The 20,765-nt window shown below is 44.2% G+C and overlaps 1 protein-coding gene across 3 annotated transcripts; it reads left to right on the top strand.

Moving 5' to 3' along the window:
* The first annotated feature begins 382 nt into the window (after window positions 1-382).
* LOC125438231 (protein FAM13A-like) lies at window positions 383-20,040 on the top strand. Of its 3 annotated transcripts, none has more exons than XM_048506508.1 (6): window positions 383-479; window positions 3,490-3,643; window positions 6,141-6,350; window positions 7,709-7,892; window positions 9,010-9,145; window positions 19,264-20,040. In XM_048506508.1, exons 2-6 carry the CDS (start codon window positions 3,580-3,582, stop codon window positions 19,438-19,440), a joined length of 771 nt encoding a protein of 256 aa, XP_048362465.1. In that variant the 5' UTR covers window positions 383-479; window positions 3,490-3,579; the 3' UTR covers window positions 19,441-20,040. The 3 variants fall into 3 exon arrangements, with proteins under 3 accessions (XP_048362465.1, XP_048362464.1, XP_048362466.1); XM_048506507.1 differs by having other exon boundaries at window positions 389-631; XM_048506509.1 differs by lacking the exon at window positions 383-479 and adding an exon at window positions 2,997-3,078.
* The last annotated feature ends 725 nt before the right edge of the window (window positions 20,041-20,765 follow it).

Here is a 20,765-nt window from a genome sequence, read left to right as displayed (position 1 = left end):
TTTTGAAATGGGAACGGGTTGGGCCTGTGGGTCAGTGATTGAACATCTGCTTGGCACGCAAAAGGACCCAAGTTTAGTGCTCAGCATCTTCGGTTAAAGGATCAGGAAGCAGCTGTTGGGAAAAGACCTCCGCCTGAGACCTGGAGAACTGCAGCCAGTCTGAATAGACAATGCAGAATCACTAATCTGATTCAGCCCAGAGCAGCTTCACGTGTGGATAACTCTGCTCCCCCCTCCTCCTGGAATGCACAAGTTAAATGTCAACTAGGCAGGTTGTGGATTACCGGAAGTAATTGCTTACTGTGGTGTGCCTGCGTGTGTTAGACACTATGGTAACACCTTGGCTGAAACATCTCAGTGTGTTTTTTCCCCCCCGGAATAATGTAGATAGGCAGTGAGAGTCTAGTAGGCAGAAGTTTTATCGTGGCCAGTAAATGTATTTTTTTTAAAGCTGCAGCACCAGCAACGTGTAGATTAAAGTAAGAATGTGTGTGTAACTGTATAGATTTTTTTTTAGCATTCATGTTTTGAATGGCTGCTGAAAAGATAACCTGGATCAACAGAGGAACATGACATCGTAGTTCAGTGCTTCAGGCTTAACATGGGGACAGGAGCTTCCATGTCTATCTGTGTAAGTGGAATCTCATTAGCTCATTTGTGTCTAATTTATCTCCTATTTGCTAAAGCAACAGAAGAGCTTAGCGCTGTGGTGTTGGAAAAAAAGGGGTTGTCGCAATGGGAAAGAGCCCTGGGACATTTTATAATAGTCTTTAGAAATTAAACACAGCCGTGTACTCTGTCCATTTAGGGGCCTTGTCGTCCGTCCTCTTTTCCTGACCAGCCTTTCCTCTTTAACATCCCAACCACAAGATTCTTCACTTTGAAGTAAGTCCCATGAAGTCGATGAAGAAGCGAATGGGCACTCACTGTTAGGTTGTCTGGCGCTTTGGTGCCCTTGTGCACCAAACTGGGGGTCTCCAATAGACCTCACCTCTTATGCTAATGTTGGAAGAAAACGCAGAGCCCAGAATCCTAGAGAATCAAGCACTCAAGGCTAAACTACACAATCCATTTAGCCACAGGCCAGGTCAGGTTGGGGTTCCACTGACCCAACTTGCTTTCGCTTGAAGCCACACGGCAGTTACCGAGAATTTACCCTAGAACCGCAGGGCCCAATTCAGATTGAGACTATGGTGCCAGGGAAGGACTCCAACCTCCCCCCGCCCCCGGCCACTGTTTTCCAAGGCAAAAAAGTGCTGGGGGTCAGGGGTGTTGTTTACCTTGACCCAGCGCAGTACATGCATTCTGACCAAGCATCTGGCGAATTGTACCTAAAAAAAGTAGACTTCTAGAACAGGAATATCATATCTTGTTGGGGCAAGCAAATAAATCATGCTCACCCCTCCCTGTCAGAATAATACCGGAACAGGGGCACATAGCCAAATATCTTGAATTATTAACTGAACCCCAATAGGGATGGATTATCACAAGGGCCAGATCCAATACCTTCCCATCGGCCATTACAAAGGGTCGTTACTTATCCATCCCTCTCCAGGATCGGGTTTGTCCACACTGTAAAAATCAAGTGGAGACTCTTGCTCACATTATTCTTGACTGTCCGAGATATGTGGGCATTAGGAATTTCTCTCCCAGGCTGGCCCCAGACAAATCTGAAAGTGACTCTGACTGTTCTGTTGTGGAGCTTCTGTTAAACAACACAGATGTCATGCTCTTGGAAAAAGGAGCAAAATTTCTTTTACAAGTGACAGAACTTTCTAAGTAATGTATACTGCTATATACAGTCTTCCTGTCTGCGTTTTGAGTGTACTCTTGATTTGTATTTCAAAAATGTTTGGCAACGCTCTAGAACAGTGGTGGCGAATCTTTGGCACTCCAGATGTTATGGACTACAATTCCCATCAGCCCCTGCCAGCATGGACAATTGGCCATGCTGGCAGGGGCTGATGGGAATTATAGTCCATAACATCTGGAGTGCCAAAGGTTCACCACCATGGCTCTAGAACCTATTTTTAAATTCCAAATAAAGGTGGTTGTTGTTGTTGTTGTTGTTGTTGTATCATATAGTTTGATCTTAATTCCATCCACCCAATGGGGATTTGACCATGTGGTTGGCAACAAGGGGTCCTTCAGGCCACTTGGCAAATTGCTGTTGAAATTCAATAGCGTATCTCCACTAGTTAAGGGAGGGGGTAGAAATCAACATTCCATGGAGCTCCTCCAAGCATAAAACATCATGGTGGGTTTTCCAGACTGCATAGCTGGGGTCTGGTAGTTTTTGCTCCTTATGTTTCACCTGCATCTAGGGCTGGCACCTTCAGAGGCATGCCACTGTAAGATCTGTTTCTCTCGGGGGCACAGTGTGATTGTGTGGTGGGGTATATGTTTCGTCTATCTCACAGGTGGGAGCTGGGGTTGAGTTGTATTTGCATGTGTCTGGGTGTCTGGCGACTTCAACTTCAACCGCAATTCCAGTTGAATCTGGCTGCGAAAGCCTTTCCACTAAACATAAACTTTCCACTAAACGTAGGAGGTTAAGAGCTCGTGTATCTAATCTGGAGGAACCGGGTTTGATTCCCAGCTCTGCCGCCTGAGCTGTGGAGGCTTATCTGGGGAATTAAGATTAGCCTGTACACGCCAACACACGCCAGCTGGGTGACCTTGGGCTAGTCACAGCTTATCGGAGCTCTCTCAGCCCCACCCACCTCACAGAGTGTTTGTTGTGAGGGGGGAAGGGTAAGGAGATGTCAGCCCCTTTGAGTCTCCTGCAGGAGAGAAAGGGGGGATATAAATCCAAACTCCTCCTCCTCCTCCTCCTCCTCCTCCTTCTTCTTCTTCTTCTGAATCTCAGCCACCATCAGAAACATTTAGGATGCAGATAAGAAGAAAACGGAATCAGCGCCTCACTTTTTTATGGCCCAGGACCATCTTATGTATATGACTCATTGCGTAAACCTGCTTCTCAGCCTGTAACCTTTCCTGTGATCCTCAGCAACCGCCTCTGAGGCAATTGCAGCAAAGTTGTTACGCCTCGCACATGTCACGGTGACCAAGCCAGAGGTCAGCACATTTGGGATAGAAGATAATATCATTGCCTTCTCCTGCTCGGAGATGTTGGCAGGGGGCAGCAATGCTAATTAGTACAACAAAAAGGCTTTAAAAATACTTGGAATTCTTCAGGCAGTAATGTTCTTTTTCGTGTAAATTGCTGTCTGGGTCTTTGAAAAGGTTAAAATTGGAGCAATGGGAGTTTTTGCATTTATTCAAATAACAGAACATTGCAAGTTAGAGATCTTCATTATTTTTCCCCAGCAGTTTGCATTAATATTTGTGTGTACATGTGAGTGAATGTGGCCAGAACTTGGATCTAGTCCTGTATTTGCCAATTTTTCAGGCAATTTCTTTGAAATGGGTGATGCAAAGAGGTCCTGAGAAGGCATTACAGCCAAATTACTTTCCATTTATTTTCAGCAATCGTCATCTTCCACTGAAATTAAACCTTTCAGAAATAAAGTTAGACCAGCATCCCAAAGAATCTTCGGTGCCCCCCTTGACAGCTGTATGCAAGACGCAACACATGTTCCTTTGGTTGTTGAACACTTGGTAAAATATTTAGAAGAATTTGGTAAGTCTTTCATTCAGCTGTGTTTTGTTCTTTAAACTCAAAACATTAAGAACATAAGAACATAAGAACAAGCCAGCTGGATCAGACCAGAGTCCATCTAGTCCAGCTCTCTGCTACTCGCAGTGGCCCACCAGGAGCCATTAAACTCTATGTACCATATTTCTGCAGGTCCCATTGTGGTTTGGAAATAGAAGATTAAGGTCACCAGTGGAGATCTCCAGTATAGCATGGGGTTGATAACATGGTTAGAGCTGTGCTCTAAAGACCTGTGAACCTGCATGGAATGGTGTTGTGGGTTTTCCGGGTTGTATGGCCATGTTCCAATAGCATTTTCTCTTGACATTTTGCCTGCATCTGTGGCTGGCATCTTCAGAGGAGCCACAGATGCAGGTGAAACATCAGGAGAAAATGCTACTGGAACATGGCCATACAACCTGGAAAACCGGCAACACCCTAATGATTCCGGCTGTGAAAGCTTTCGACAATACATACATGGTATGACTCAACAATGCCAAAGCCATCTAGAAAAGAGCCCATGAGGTCAATTTTTTATTTATTTATTGTTATTATTAGTTTTATATACCGCCCTCCCCCTGAGGGCTCAGGGCGGTTCACAACAGGTTAAAACATACATTAAAACATAACTTAAATACCAATTACATAAAAACAGAACCCATTAAAAATGTGGATGGCGTCTGGATACCCCCTTCCCCCCCTTGTGCCCATGGGAGGCCAGATGACACGGTAGATGTATTTTTAACCAGGCTGGCCAAACGCCTGGTGGAACAGGTCCGTCTTGCAGGCCCTGCGGAAACTCTGTGAGTCCCGCAGGGCCCTGATCTCCCTAGGGAGCCTGTTCCACCAGGTAGGGGCCAGGGCTGAAAAGGCCCTGCCCCTTGTCGAGGCCAGCCTGAACATTTTTGGACCAGGGATCGCGAGTAGGTCCTCCTCTGAGGAGCGGAGGGGCCTACCGGGCCAATATGGGGAGAGGCGGTCCCTAAGGTATGCAGGTCCGAGACCGCGAACGGCTTTGAAGGTCAAAACCAACACTTTAAACATAATCCGGAACTCAATCGGCAGCCAGTGCAGATGGTATAGGATCGGTGTAATTCGTCATCAGTTATGTGTACACCCAGAAGAAGTTCTGGTCTCTGAAGGAGAGCCTGGAGTGAACTTCAGAGACCATTTCCAGGTATCTCTTAGCTTTCTCATCATACCAGCATCAATTTGATTCAAGGCCCACTGAAAATTTTCCAAACAGAGCAGGGAGTTTCCAGCCAGCCCCACATCTTTTAGGGCAACCAAGACCGAATAAATGAGGTATTATTGTTGTTACTTACATCATTTCTATTCCACCTTCTTCCCAGTGGGGAGCCAAAAGCGGCTTCCATCCCTCTTCTCTGCCATTTATCTCACAACAACTCCATGAGGTAACTTAGGTGGAAAGTGTGGGACTGACCGCAGGAAACCTGGCAATTTTCTGCGGTAGAGTGGGGATTCAAAACTGGGCCTCCCAGATCACGGGGATGGGGCGGTATAATAAATCGAAAAAATAAATAAATAAAAATAAATAAAAATAAAATCCAACAATCTAACCACTATACCACACGAGCTGGATTGTTACTTCTTTTGCTCTTTCTCCTGTTTGGGACTGAAATGATGTTTTACCTTTCTCTTCTAATGCAAGTATTGGGTTGGATCCAGTCCTCATCTTAATGGAACTCAGCAATTAGATCCAACCTAATGGCTTGGATCCAATGCAGTGTTTCCCTGGAAGGAAGGATTTTTGTCCATAGAGCATAACTTTCTCCCCTCCCATCTCCAACCCCAAATGCCCCCCACCCCCCGGTGCTGCTTCTAGAAACAGCATTTTGAAGGGCAATTTGGGCTGCCATGCAAGGAATGAGGAAGTTGCACTGGGTGGTAAAAACCTTTCCGTCCATGAAAACACTCCATTAGATCCATGCTGTTGCCTTCTCTGCAACTCTGTCAGTAACCACCGAAGTATTATAAAACTGGAGACTTGTATAAAAACAAAGATTTATTGCACCGTAAACAGTTGTGGTTTGGTAGTATGGTTTATGTACAATCAACACTTCGTGTTTTAACAAACACATGGATTGTAACAGAACTGGGGTGTGCAGTATCTGTAATGCCAAGAGAATGAATGGATCTATTTACTTTTCAAGTCAAAATGCTTTATTCCTGTGGGTTTCTCCTTTTGTAAAAACCTGTAGTTTATAGATTTAGGTCAGGATTGGTTACCATTATCCTGTCCAATAAATTCGTCTGTCGACATGATAATTGTGTGCCTATATAAACAAATGTAAGGCTGCAGTTCTTTTTATACAGTTACTCAAGATTATAACACAGGAACGTTTAGCAATTGTAGCATAACAATTATGGCATTTTATTGAGGAATGCTCCCATCGGCACTGAACATTAAAAACGAGTGTTTACAGTTCAATTTAGGGCTCCACCTTTCTGCTTTCAATAGGACTGAATCATGAAGGCCTGTTTCGCACCAGCGGTTCAGAGAAGAAAATCAGGGCGCTGAAACAGAAGTACGATCAAGGAGAAAAAGTGGATCTTGTTCAGGAAGGTGACGTAGAGTCGGCTGCCGGCCTTCTGAAAAGATTTCTGAACCAACTCCCGGTTGCTGTTTTCCCTGACAATGTGTGTGCTGCTATTTTGGCCTGCTTCGAAGGTAAAACTTTCTCTTTCTTATTTCAAGTAAGCGTGTTGTGATGTTATGGGAAGATGCTGAAGATGCTGTCGAAATGCTAAAGTAGGAAGAAGATGGAAATTGATGCGGCTACATATTTTGCTCTGTTCTATAGTCACGGCCAATTTAAGAACATAAGAACATAAGAACATAAGAACAAGCCAGCTGGATCAGACCAGAGTCCATCTAGTCCAGCACTCTGCTACTCGCAGTGGCCCACCAGGTGCCTTTGGGAGCTCACGTGCAGGATGTGAACGCAATGGCCTTCTGCGGCTGCTGCTCCTGAGCACCTGGTCTGTTAAGGCATTTGCAATCTGAGATCAAGGCAGATCAAGATTGGTAGCCATAGATTGACTTCTCCTCCATAAATCTGTCCAAGCCCTTTTTAAAGCTATCCAGGTTAGTGGCCATCACCACCTCCTGTGGCAGCATATTCCAAACACTAGTCACACGTTGCGTGAAGAAGTGTTTCCTTTTATTAGTCCTAATTCTTCCCCCCAGCATTTTCAAGGTATGCCCCCTGGTTCTAGTATTGTGAGAAAGAGAGAAAAATGTCTCTCTGTCAACATTTTCTACCCCATGCATAATTTTATAGACTTCAATCATATCCCCCCTCATTGTTCATGACAGAAAGAAGGGGCCAACTCTGGCCATACGATGCAGGTCGAGAGGGGTTTAATAAGTACAGAGAACGGCGAATATGTGACATACATCCACTCAAGGTTTTACAATGCGTTGTGCCCATCTATGTCACTTGGTATGCTGGCTTGGTGCCAGAATCTGCAACTTCTAGTTTCTAGATTGAACTTAAACTTTAAAATTCCTCATTTCTCTCATCCTGGTTTGTTAATCCAGTCCTGTTAAGCAGGTCTCTATATTTATGGGTTCTTATCATCCCAGAGGATCTGCGACTGCCAGTAGGAAGATGCAGATGCCAAAGAGTGTTACTGATAAGAATTGCGGACATAATACCGTCTCTTCTCTAGTATTTTCCCTTCTGAGGATTTTGGTGTTTTACAAAAAAACTGCATCAAAAGAATCATAAGCAATCTGTGCATCTTTTACGTAGTTTTTCTGCACAACATACAAAGGGGGAACTCATATTTCACCCTGCAGCAAGAGGCACGAATGCCAAGTTGCAGCTCATGCACTTTTAAGCAGGAAATGCACTTTTAAGCGTAGAATTGCTTATTTGTGTGTCATCTGGGACAGTGTCTTTTGTGTACAGCCCCTAGCATGTCCTTGGTATTCAGTAAATGTACAGTCCTAGCAGAAATAAACACTATGGCTGCAAACCTTTACTGATCTCAGTTAATAACTGATAATTTCAATTTTCACAGGTAACATAAACCACATGGCAGAATGTACAAGATGTCTGAGAACTTTACTGTGTAGCCTGCCACAGGCCCATTACCACCTTTTCCATTACCTTGCTATATTTCTGGGCAAGGTGTCCTTGCGCAGTGATGTGAACCAAATGACACTGGAGAATCTGGCCACTGTTTTTGGCCCCACCGTTTTTAGGTAAACCTTTCCACTGATTGGTTGCTTTCTCCTGTCGATATATCAATGAAAATGCAAGATTTAAAAATCAAATCCTGAGGATGGACCGCAAAGGCATTACAATCACGTGGATGTGGTTTCTCCTGTACTCGGCCACTTTCCATCCCAGGTGAAGAGTTGTGTGTTTGAAATGCTCCCTCACAAGAAAACCATTCTAGCATGCCATTCCAAGCATGTTCGGAAAGCAGGTTCATAGGCTAGCATTTGTAGGTTCATAGGCTACCATATAATTAAATTGTCTCTTTATGCTGCACATTTGAAGAACAGAAGGAAGAAAATGGGGGGTTGGGGTGGAAAAAAGGGGGTAAAAGGATATGGAGGACGTAATATAATGATGTGAAGCATATGAAAGAAATGATCCAAAATATCAATAAAATACTTTTTTAAAAAAAAATTAATGCATATTCCATAAACAGAATGACAATATTCAGTATGAGGAATTAATAGGGGCCTGGGAGGATATTCAGTAAAGTGTACCATAATTTGATTCAGTGTCCCATAAATTACTGATTTTTAACAAGCACTCCAAATCATTGCTTTGGGGCAAAACAAGCAAATACAGCCCAAAATTGGTCCCCCCCCCCCAACAAGCTTATTCTAAAACCAATGTGAGAATCCTCAGTGTTCATGGATTTTGCTTTCCACCCTTCCAGCGAGCTCACTCAAGCCTCCTAGCTCCAGCCAAGGTTTTGGGGGTGTTCAGCCCTCAAATTCAAACAGGGCAAGGCAGTGTCAATCATCTGTCAGGCTATCTAGTGTGAGCTGAGCACCCCAGTGGCTAGAATGATCCTGTTTTGATTGCCGGTTAGCAGGCAAGACAGGCCGAAGCAGGACTACATGACCCGTAACAATAATTTGCATTATCTATGTCTCCGATACACATTAAGGCATGACAGCTAGCTGCAGCGAGGAGAACAATCGTTGACCCCTCGTAAATCTATCTGTAACTTGCAAATCGATTTCTGCCCTTCCCCTGTTTTTGGCAGATGCTTGAAGACCAGCTTAAAAACCATCAAAAAACAGTTTGTGGATGATAATGCAGAAGTTGATGGCGTTCTGTTTGCTTTTTGCTTTTCAGAATTCCTTGCCGTTCTTTGGGTCATGAAGAGCAAAGATTTTGCAACTCTGTGCTCTTGCACACTCTCCGGCGCTATGAGGAACTCTTTGCAGGTTCTCCTGAAAGCCAGTTTTTAGTGGCAGAAGATAGCCCTCAGGTGAGAAGCTGCTAAGAAGTACAGATTTAGCAGATATAGGGGGAAAAGGGGGGGACTTGGCCCCAGGCATGTCAATAATTCTATAAGGATCCAGCTAACTGTAATGCTTTATAATAAAAATAAGTGTTTAATGAGAGAACAAATTGTACAAAACAAAGATGAACAATTGCTGGGCATTTAGTATTTCAACAGTTATGTAAGAATGCCTGAATTTTATATGTAACCTCTATCTGTGGGTTCTGTGGGGCAGAACTTGGAATGAGTTTGCAACAACAAATTTAAAAAAAACAAAATGGTTTACTTCTTAACATATAACATCAAACATCAACATTTAACATCACATTTCAAGGTCCTGTTCAGGTTGCATTTTCAAGTTCTTATATTTACAGTCTTGTAATGCCAAGTCCATTTCTTCTTGCAAGTGGGTTGGCTCCTGAAGACTCCAAGGGCTTGGTGAACAGTATTCAACATGATGAAGGTTTCCAGGAGAACTCTCACCCATTACAAACACAAAAACCCTTAACAAGGTGTTAAGGGCTTATAGCAGGGGCGTATCTAGGCAAACTGGAGCCCTGGGCAAAACCTGAGTTTGATGCCCCGCCCCACAGGCGGCCAACCTCTCCCACGGTAACCAAACAATGATTTTTTCCACCAGGTTGTTTCAAAGTCACCATCACATTATAGAACATGCCCCAACTCACAAATCTGAACACAGCAGAAATATTTTTTGAAAACATTTTCAAAATGCTTTCAAAATGTTTTATTACTGCTATGAAAACATTTTATGGTATTGTATCCAATCCCCCCAATTGGGGAAAACAGCATCACTTTCAATGTTATTTAAACAGGGGACCCCAGATTGTTCCTTTAAGGTGGATTTAAAAGGAAAATCTGGGCTCCCTAGTTTAAACAAGTGATGCTGGAATCCACCCCCAAACAGCATTATTTTCAATGGTGTTTAAACTAGGGAGCCCAGATTCTCCTTTTAAATCCACCTTAAAGGGAGAATCTGGGGTCCCCAGTTTAAACACCCTGAAACAGCATCACTTTCAATGTTTAAACCGGGGACCTCAGATTCTCCCTTTAAATCTATGCCGAAGGGGATGGATTTAATAATAATAATAATAATAATAATAATAATAATAATAATAATAATAATAATAATAATAATAATAATAATAATAATAATAATAATAATAACCTTTATTAGGCAGTGAGAGAATAAAAGAAAGAAAGAAAACAAGCATTGGCAGGAAGGGGGTGGATTTAAAAAGAGAATCTGGGGAAATTTAGGGGGTGCCTGCTGTCAGGGGTGCAATTATTAAGATAGCAGCACCAAAATTTCAGAGTATCTTCATGAGACCCTACTGATGATACCACCCAGGTTTGGTGAAGTTTGGTTCAGGAGGTCCAATGTTATGGACCCTCAAAGGTGTAGCCCTCATCTCCTATTAGCTCCCATTGGAAACAATGGAGGATGGGGGCACTCCCTTTGGGAGTCCATAACTTTGGAATCCCTAAACCAAACCTCACCAAACCTGGGTGGTATCATCAGGAGAGTCTTCTGAAGAATCCCTGAAATTTTGGTGCTGCTAGCCTAAAAACTGCACCCCCTGCAGGCCAAAATGGAAAGAACACTAAAAATACAAAAAATCCCACAAACGAACCTACGCCCCCCCACAAGGCTGCGCCCAGGGCAACTGCCCACTTTGCCCAATGGGAGGAACACCTCTGGCTTATAGAAATCAAGGTCCGAGTCTGGTAGCCTTGTCTCCTCCAAAGAGCTCTGCAGCCTTCTGCTGCTTTGAGTCTCCACCCCTTTCTGGGTCAACCCATTCTAAGCATGGGGGTTACATATACTGGGTGTTTTATGCCCAAATTGGGATCTGGTTACCCAAACCCTTGTTTTTAAATACAGATTTAATAGACGATCAAAGCTTCTGTTGTACCATGGTGCCAATTTCCAGGTGTTGACTGGGGATCTGTTGAGATCACAACTGATCCCCAGGCGGCAGAGGTCAGTCCCCCTGGAAAAAAGAACCACTTTGAAAGGTAATTTATGTCATGATATCCCTCTCCACTCCAGCCTCTACCCCCAAAAATGTTCAGGAATTTTCCAACCTGGAACTGGCAACCGTAAACTCACACTAGACTTACAGGGCAATCCTAAGTAGAACTGTACCCATCTATGCCCATTGAATTCAATTGATTCAGAAAGATGCGACTCTGTTCTTAATAGAACTGGCAGGTTACTACAGCTGCCGAGAGCAGCACAGTGGAATAGTATGGGGAATTTGATTGGCTTTTGAATGATCGTCTCCTCCCAAGAATATAAATGATGACATTTAGAGGGCAAAGAGGAAACGTCATGGCAAAGCCCCTCGTCCCCGAAGGATTTCCAGAGATCATTTTTCAGTGTCTCTTGTCTTTTTGGTTCTGTTAACACATTTCTGTGCATATTAAGGCTTTGGGGGCAACAGAGACAAAGGAAATGCAATTGGTCAGGGGACATGCATCGCTGAATATTCTCTTTTATGTAGGCAATAACATAACACTGCTTCCTGTATGCAGAAAGCAAGGGACAGCCATTCTGGCCTTAGCCACCTCCTTGACATTAGTGTTCTATGTTTAGAGATTTTGCATGTTTCTGTAGTGGTGATGGTTTCAGGAGATGGTGATGGCTACTAACCTGGATAGCTTTAAAAGGGGCTTGGACAGATTTATGGAGGAGAAGTCGATTTATGGCTACCAATCTTGATCCTCTTTGATCTGAGATTGCAAATGCCTTAACAGTCCAGGTGCTCGGGAGCAACAGCCGCAGAAGCTTTCATATCCTGCATGTGAGCTCCCAATGGCACCTGGTGGGCCACTGCGAGTAGCAGAGAGCTGGACTAGATGGACTCTGGTCTGATCCAGCTGGCTTGTTCTTATGTTCTTATGTAGTTCAAGAACAGTTTTACCATACCTTTGTCTAGACTGGCCCCGATACAATTTAGATTAGTTGAATTAAGGAGGTGGCGGAGTCTGAATATGTGTGTGTCTAATACATGAAGAATGCTACTTTGGGTCAGTATGAGCATGCCTCTTGTATCCTCTGGCACCCTGTACCATCCTCCTTCTTTCTGATTCTGCCACAGTTTGCCAATCATTCTGCTCCTTTTCTTTGTTGTTCAAGTTAGTACATTTCTGCTATGCCACCCTGCTTCCCAAGAGCTCAAAGTGGCATACATTGTGTTATCCCCTCTCAGGTTTATCCTCTCAGCAACCCTGTGAGTCTGTGTGTTATGACTGGGTGTGTGTCTGGCCACCTAGATCACCCAGTGAGCCTCATGGCATGGCAGAAGGTGGGCTTTGAGCTTCCAAGAAGCCTCGTCTGATATTCTAACCACCGGGCCATGCTGGCTTCCCCAGCATTTCTGCCTCACCCCACCATGCCAAGAGAAAATGGATCACCCAAGCGTTGCTGACCACTTCCCTCCACTTGATGTCAGTATTGAGCTTATTTTTTATCTCACTGTTTGTACTCTGCAGAACCAGGTTTGACTATAGGTGAATACTTTCAAGGATGAATGGGAATGCATACACGCATGCACGCATGCACGCACGCACGCACGCACGCACGCACGCACGCACGTGTGTGTATGTGTGTATCAGACTGTTCCTTTTTGGAACCCTTCTTTTCATCCTAAACGCTGTTACCAGTGATTTTATTAACAGTCAAAAGTGCACTTTGCTTTGTGTTGGTTTTCAGATGGTCTTATGCTGCAGTTTTTGCACTCAGATATCTGGAGGAAACAGACTGGCCTTTGAATACTCACATGTTGGAAGAAAGAGAAACACTATTTATATATTTATACAGTCAAGTGGGGCATATGGAAGAGACTGAGAGAATTCATGTTATGGGGCACGGGGGCAGGGATGTGGTCTAACTGGACTTTGAATCATTGCAACACCACCACCCCCCCGGCTGCCATTTAGAAAAAGTGTGAGTCATTCCCCTACATTTCCATGTTTCTAAAATGGGCTGACTTTGGTCATCAGGAGTCTTTGGCCAGCTCACTAGCCCTGGGCAAAAACTGTTAAATAGGCCCAACATGCATATCGGAGGCACTGGGCCCTTTGTTTTTTTTAAATTAAAAAATGGCTATTCTTAGCTGATAATGTTGCGATGGCTGTTTTGAAGTACAAGAAGTCATAGCCATGTTCTTGCTACCTTCCATTCTAAATTCAAGGTTAAATTACAGACGGAGACATTTGGATCATGGTGGATCTTGTTCCTCTACTTGAAATCTTTCTGGGGGTGTCTCTCTGACGTATAACTAGTTTTAGCACAGCTGTTTGGAAGGCTAAGGCTGTGAACTGCAGTGTTTGATAGTCTCACTGGGGGCTACTCATCAGAGCTAATTTTATGCTTCGTTCTGACTAAAAGTAGTAAGAAAGTCCTCATCTAGTCCCTCTGATCGTGAAATGCCATGTTCTGCCCATTCAGCACGTATGAACATGGTACCCATTGAAATTACCTTCTGAGTCTAAGTAAGACAGAGCATAGATTCCCTTTCACAGGACTGACTTAGCCTTGGGGCAATCAGCCAGTCACTGGAGGCAAGGATGCACAGATGGGGTGCCAACTTCCAGCTGGGGCCTGGAGATCTTCTGGAACTGATTTCCAGACTACAGAGACCAGTTCCTCTGGAGCATAGGTGTCAAACTCAGGCCCTCCAGATGTTCATGGACTACAATTCCCAGCAGCCCCTGCTAGCATGGCCAATTGGCCCTGCTGCCATGAGCTGATGGGAATCGTAGTCCATGAACACCTGGAGGGCCTGAGTTTGACATCTATGCTCTGGAGTAAATGGTTGCTTTGAAGAGGGACTGTATGGCATTCTAACTTGTTGGTGACCCCTCCCCTTCTAAACCCCATCCTCATCAGGCTCTACCCTGAACATCTCCAGGCATCCTCCAACATGGAATTGGCAATCCTATGCACAGACAATGGTTCTGAAGAGGAAACCAGTCTCTGACCCAAAGGCTGCTCTAGGATGGAGGATTGAACAAGTGAGATCAGCTCAGTGCCCCTACTGTGTCCTGCCCATTTGCTTCCACCTTCTGATTTCCTGCATAAGCTATGACAGTGGTGGTGAACCTATGGCACGGGTGCCAGAGGTGGCACTTGGAGCCCTCTCTGTGGGCATGGGCAAACAGAGTCACTCCCCCCTCACATCTAGGCTGGCCTGGGCTGCTGGGCTCGGTTATTAGCATTAAACCTAAGACCTAGTTTTGGGGAAGCAGTGTAGGTAACCCTGTTAAGCGCTGCTAAACCCCACTGACTTTCATGCGAAGAACTAAAGTGTGATCCTTTACCTGGGAGTAAGCTCGGTTGCTGGCAATGGGGCTTGCTTCTGAGTAAACCTTCCTAGGGTCATGATTCACCCGTTGGAAGAGTTGCATGGTTGCTTCAAAGCAAAGCCACTGACTACCACCAAGCTTACTCCTGAGTAACGCATGCCTCAGAGCCAACCATTTTTTCTAAACCAAAACCTCAATATTCAGGTTAAATTGCCATGTTGGCACTTTGCGATAAATAAGTGGGTTTTGGGTTGCAATTTGGGCACTCGGTCTCGAAAAGGTTCGCCACCACTGAGCTATGAGGTACCTTCAGGGGACAGAGAGCTGTGATCCATCAGCTGGAGTTCTACCTTCTCTGATTGGTAGCAATTCTCCTATGGTGAAAGTATTGCACATGAAGCTGCTTGATACTGAATCAGGTCCACTGGTCCATTGAGGTTAGTACTGTCTCAACAAACTGGCAGCAGATTTCCAGGTTCTCATGTGGAGATCTTTCTCATCATCTCCCACCACAACCTTTTAACTGGAGATGCCCGGGATTGAATTTAGGACCTTCTGCTCCTAGCCCAGCTACCTGAGATTCTTCTAACAGGAGATGTCGGGAATTGAACTTGGGTCCTTCTGCATACATGTGTTTTATCACTACGCTGTTTTCAGTTATGGCTTCTTCTCAAAACCCTGCATAGAGGCAGTCAGTTCTGGTTGCTGCAATACTTGAACCCTACCTTTCCATACCACCTTCCCCGCCCACCCTGTTCTCTTCCCCCAAGATCTGTAGTTTTCTTTCATCCCACATCTCTTTGTTTATCTAGTGCAGGGGTCTGCAACCTGCGGCTCTCCAGATGTTCATGAACTACAAATTCCATCAGCCCCTGCCAGCATGACCAATTGGCTGGGCTGATGAAGAAGAAGAAGAAAAAGACTTTATTTACAGTCAATGACCAAATATTGGCTGGGCTGATGGGAATTTTAGTCCATGAACATCTGGAGAGCCACAGGTTGCAGACCCCTTCACTAGATAAACAAAGAGATGTGGGATGAAAGAAAACTACAGATCTTGCTGGCAGGGGCTGATGGGATTTGTAGTCCATGAACATCTGGAGAGCCACAGGTTGTAGATCCCTGAAGTGTGTATCATTTTAACATTCTTCTGCCAAGTTTACCAAACTTTCTTAAGCTCGTCCTAGAGGTAGCCCCCACTCTTCTTTCTGCTTCCATGTAAGAAGCCAAATTAGGAGGATGTCATCTCCAAAGGCAGCCAAAATTAATATCTCTTTTTTTTCACCCTTTTTCTGCACACCTCTGGGAACTAAATGAATAGCATTGGGCTTGTCGAACTTTTGGCCAGTCAGTTGAATAGACGGTTCTAAAAATAACAAACAACCCGAAGTTATCTCAATATGTTCTGTTCTGCTACTGTTGACAGTCTTTCAAAAACAGTTAACATTTGCCTACTTCTCTAGGAGATACCTGCCAAATCCATCTAGTGGTGTGAGGAGTGAATATTTTTTTCTGTTGAGTGGCTTGCTCTGCTGATTTATTTGTGGTACAAGCCACATCCTTCAATATGAAATCTGTGTTGGAAAACAATTCCACCCCCCCAGTGGTGGGATCCAAAAATTTTAGTAACAGGTTCCCTCGCCAGGCCCCCCTCAGCAAAGGGGGCAGAGGCGTACCTAGGCAAACCTGAGCCATGGGCAAAACCTGAGTTGGATGCCCCCCCCATGGGCAGCCACCCCACCACGACCCCCCCAAAATTTTTTTGCACCAGGTCATTTCTAAATCATCATCACATTATAGAAAAGTCCCCAACTCACAAATCTGAACACAGCAATGGTGAAACACACAGGTTCTTTCATAAAGACTGGTGAGATAAAAGGTACGAAAGGCTGAGAATGTAGGAATTCTCCTGCAGTACCTTGGAAAGGGATTAACCCAGTTCAGGGAGTTAAGTAGCATTATTAGTTGCAATTGTGGCTAGGCATGGAACCCCTTCATCGCTCAAAGGCATGGCTCTCTCGGGGAGGCAAGGGCGTGGAGATGGAAAAGCGGACCCAATTAGTAACCCCCTCTCGGCACACACAAATAATTAGTAACCCACTCTCGGGAACTGGTGAGAACCTGCTGGATCCCACCTCTGCACCCCCCTCCCTCAAGTCCATTCATGGGACATCCGCCGGAAACACAGCCTCCATAGTGTGTAGTTCAACCTTCCTCATGTTCTGATTTTCCAATGCTTCCACTCCAGCGCTTTAGATATCAGAATGCATGAGAGTTGTGGAACATGCTATCAAGTCAGCCAACTTATGACGACTAGTGGGTGATCATTTGGGTAAACCCAAACAGAGAAAAAAAACAGAAAAGGGCAATTTCAGCATTTTTCAGCGTTCTTTTCAGCCCCAAAAGAAGCAGCATTTTAATGGAGCTGAAACGGCAAAGCCTCCGCAAAAGCAGATTTCTCCAGCTTAAAAAAAAAAACTTTCCCAGGTTTGTTACCTTTGTGGAGCTTTGGAGGGCAGTTTCTCAAGGTAGAGGCACCACATTTGCAGTATAGTTGCATGCAATTCTCCTTAGAAGGATCCCCAAGTTTAATGAAATTTGGTTCAGGGGATCTGATTTTATGGGTACCCCAAGGGAAACAATAGAGGAAAATTTGGGAACCCATAACATTTGACCCTCTGACCCAATCTTCACCAAACTCAGGGGTTCTTATGAAGAAAACCACCAGCAACGGTGCTGGAAATGTGGTGGCTCTATCTTGGAAAACAGCCACCGTAGAGCAATGGAAAGATTTGCCATAGGGTAAGGTGGCCATGTTCCTTTTAAAAGTTAAAGGTAGACACAACATAAATTAGTTCTCGAAGGTAAGATCCCAAAGTTTAGCCTCAGCAAAAATTCCTGCATGTAATATCGGCGAAACACTAACTCACTTGAATTGAAACTTTATGTTTGGAAGAAAGATTTTGAAGTGCTGACAAAAATGAAGGTGAACGTAACTTGAGTACGTCTCTGTATTTTAAAAGAAAAGGGAGTTAAAAGAGAGATAATAGAGCAACAAATGTACTTAATCTGGTCTCTAGTCTCTATTTGCCTTGATGTTGCCTATAGGACAGTGATGGCGAACCTTTTCGAGGCCGAGTGCCCAAATTGCAACCCAAAACCCATTTATTTATCGCAAAGTGCCAACACGGCAATTTAACCTGAATACTGAGGTTTTAGTTTAGAAAAAAATGGTTGGCTCCGAGGCGTGCGTTTCTTGGGAGTAAACTTGGTGGTAGTCGGTGGCTTTGCTTTGAAGCAACCGTGCAACTCTTCCAACGGGTGAATCACGACCCTAGGAGGATTTACTCAGAAGCAAACCCTGTTGCCAGCAACTGAGCTTACTCCCAGGCAAAGGATCGTGCTTGAATTCTTCAGTGGGGTTTAACAGCGCTTAACAGGGTTACCTACACTGCTTCCCCAAAATTAGATCTTAGGTTTAATGCTAATAATCAAGCCCAGCGGTCCAGGCCAGCCTAGATGTGTGTGTGTGTGGGGGGGGGGGATGGGGGCAATTCTGTTTGTGCGTGCCCACAGAGAGGGCTCTCAGTGCCACCTCTGGCACCCGTGCCATAGGTTCGCCACCACTGCTATAGGAAATGAAGAATTTGCAGACTTGTGCAAGAAGCAATGGAAACAAGCTGCAAAGGCATAAGGGACGGACAGAGGGGGCTGACACCCCAGGTGCCCCTAGCACAAATCATGTGGGGGTGCATTTCTTGGCTGCCCTCCTGAGTGAGGAGTGAATTGGGCCTGCTGGGCCCCTGGGCACCCCCTACCCTTGCTGCGGCTGTGGGCATGCGCAGCACCTCTGCCTTCCCGGCTTCTGCACTCTGATCTGGAGGAACCGGGTTTGATTCCCAGCTCTGCTGCCTGAGTTGTGGAGGCTTATCTGGGGAATTCAGATTAGCCTGTACATTCCAACACATGCCAGCTGGGTGACCTTGGGCTAGTCACAGCTTTCCGGAGCTCTCTCAGCCCCACCTACCTCACAGGGTGTTTGTTGTGAGTGGGGAAGGGCAAGGAGATTGTAAGCCCTTTTGTAAGTCTCCTACAGCAGAGAAAGGGGGGATATAAATCCAAACTCCTCCCTCCTCTCTCCCTCCCTCCTCGTCAGCTCCCTCCTCGGCTCCTCCCTCCTCTCTCCCTCCCTCCTCCTCTTCTTCTCTTCTTCTTCTTCTCTCTCTTCTTCTCTCTTTCTTCTTTCTTCTCTCTTCTTCTTCTTCTTCTTCTTCTTCTTCTTCTTCTTCTTCTTCTTCTTCTTCTTCTTCTTCTTCTTCTTCTTCTTCTTCTTCTTCTTCTTCTTCTTCTTCCCAGACGTGATTGATTAGAGCGCAGTATGCCTGTGCCACCGAGCCCGCTTGCAGGAACAGTTACAAGGAGGACTACACGCGGGGCCCTGTTTACCCACACAGATTTGTGACTCGTTGGAATCCCCCAAAGCGGAGGTGATTTCAATCAGACATCCAAAACATTGTGAGAGGACTATACCCTATTTTTTGCTCTGGTGATCCAAAGGAAAAGTGTACACTTCCTTTTCAGTGATAGTTGAAGTGGGTTGCAACCTCTGTTTGTTTTATTACCATGTAACAAAACAACCCCTGTCACAAGTGCCACAAGCTAATTCAACAAAAAACAGTTGCTGTGTTGAAAATGTGTGTGAGGATTCCCCCACCCTTCCCTGAAGAGTCCTCTCCCAAAATCCTGGTGTTTTTCTGCTCTGTCACAAACAGGATGAAGAGTGCCAAAGAGCTCTACGTTATTTGAAGCACTTTCCTTTTCATGAGAAGAAGGAGAAGAAGAGAAGGTGGTGGTGGTTGGATTTATGCCCTGCTTTTCTCAGCCATAAGGAGTCTCTAAGTGGCTTACAAACTCCTTGTAAGACAGGTGGGACTGACAGAGAGTTCTGAATGAACTGAGACTTCATGTGGAAGAGCGGGAAACAAATCTGATTCACTAGATTAGAGTCTGCCACTCATCTGGAGGAGTGGGGAATCTACTTTAATTTATCCAGAAAGGGACAGGAAGACTAATAGCAATTATGCTTTCTAACGAAAATTTTGAAAATCACACTTAAACTAGCTAAATTTGCTTGGATTGCATTCCAAATCAGGAATATAAGGGGACAATTAATAACATTGTATTGTCATTAAAGTGGGTCGAATACTGTTTTAAATTGATAGAGAAATGTGATGTTATTTATTTGAATCTGATATAGTTTTATTTAAATTGATTGTATTATATCAGTGTAGAAGTGATAGATTTTGTAACTAATATATTTTACTACTAAATATTATCAGTATTTTAAAATAGATATTGGTTTTACACAGGTTACTTTTAAAGTTTTAAAGGACTGTTATAGTTATTTCCCAGTTCCCAAGTAACCTATTATATGTGAATAAGATCTTCTCAGAAGACTAATTATTTGTCATATGCTAGAATTTGTATTGACTTATTCTAGATTTTATGAATGGTCTACGACTGCAATAAATAAACGTCTTTTGTTTTACATGTGAGCAGGCAGTCCCTCCTGGGTGTGCAGTATTTCTGTAGAGAACTTTCCAGGCCTGGTTCTCTTATCCTTATTCTTAAAGGCACAGATCTCACTATACCTGGTAGTTAAAATTGGTGGCTTAGCCTTTAAAGTGCATATTACAGTTCCAAAAACAATCCTGCACAAATGAAAGAGCAAAGCAATTCCCTCGACTACATACTGCCAAAGAAGAGGACATTGTGCTAGAACCCTGCTAGAGATGATATTCTCCCTTCCCCACTTTCTGTTGCTGCTACTGCCACCAGAGGACAGAGAGGCTTGTTATTTCCAAGCTCTCTCTGTTCTTATTATGTCAAGATATCGATCTATTACATTCACCCCCTCGAAACAATTCCCAGCCACCATTTTGTGGTTGTTTCAGGTTTTTTTAACTTCTTTGTGGATTTGATACTTCAATGCTTCATGTTGTGATTTCCCACAGCTTTTGTAATCAAGGGTACATAGTTGTCCACCCCAAAAATAAATAAAAATAACCAGAACTGATGACAATAAACAGGCGAAATGGCAGAAGCAAGCTCAGAAAATGACACCAAGGAGGAAGTCTGGGGACGGCGGAGAGACATGGGAAACATCCTAAAGAGATCACAAAGCAAGTCAAAATGTTTTGAAAATGTTTCACCAAGATAATAGAAAAGAAGATGGATTTAAAACACTTTCAGGCTGGAAAGAAATGTTTTGTGG

Source organism: Sphaerodactylus townsendi, linkage group LG08 (assembly GCF_021028975.2).
Source record: "Sphaerodactylus townsendi isolate TG3544 linkage group LG08, MPM_Stown_v2.3, whole genome shotgun sequence".
In the NCBI taxonomy this organism is placed as follows: Eukaryota; Metazoa; Chordata; class Lepidosauria; order Squamata; family Sphaerodactylidae; genus Sphaerodactylus; species Sphaerodactylus townsendi.
The sequence above is the reverse complement of the archived record's forward strand: the minus strand, read 5'-3'. Positions and strand labels throughout refer to the sequence as shown.

Excerpts from the sequence above, each read along its gene's own strand:
- LOC125438231 (XM_048506507.1), top strand. The coding sequence starts at position 602 with ATGGGGACAGGAGCTTCCATGTCTATCTGT. Across the intron at positions 632-3,489 it reads GAGCTTCCATGTCTATCTGT|CAATCGTCATCTTCCACTGA; the intron begins GTAAGTGGAATC and ends ATTTATTTTCAG. Across the intron at positions 3,644-6,140 it reads AAAATATTTAGAAGAATTTG|GACTGAATCATGAAGGCCTG; the intron begins GTAAGTCTTTCA and ends TGCTTTCAATAG.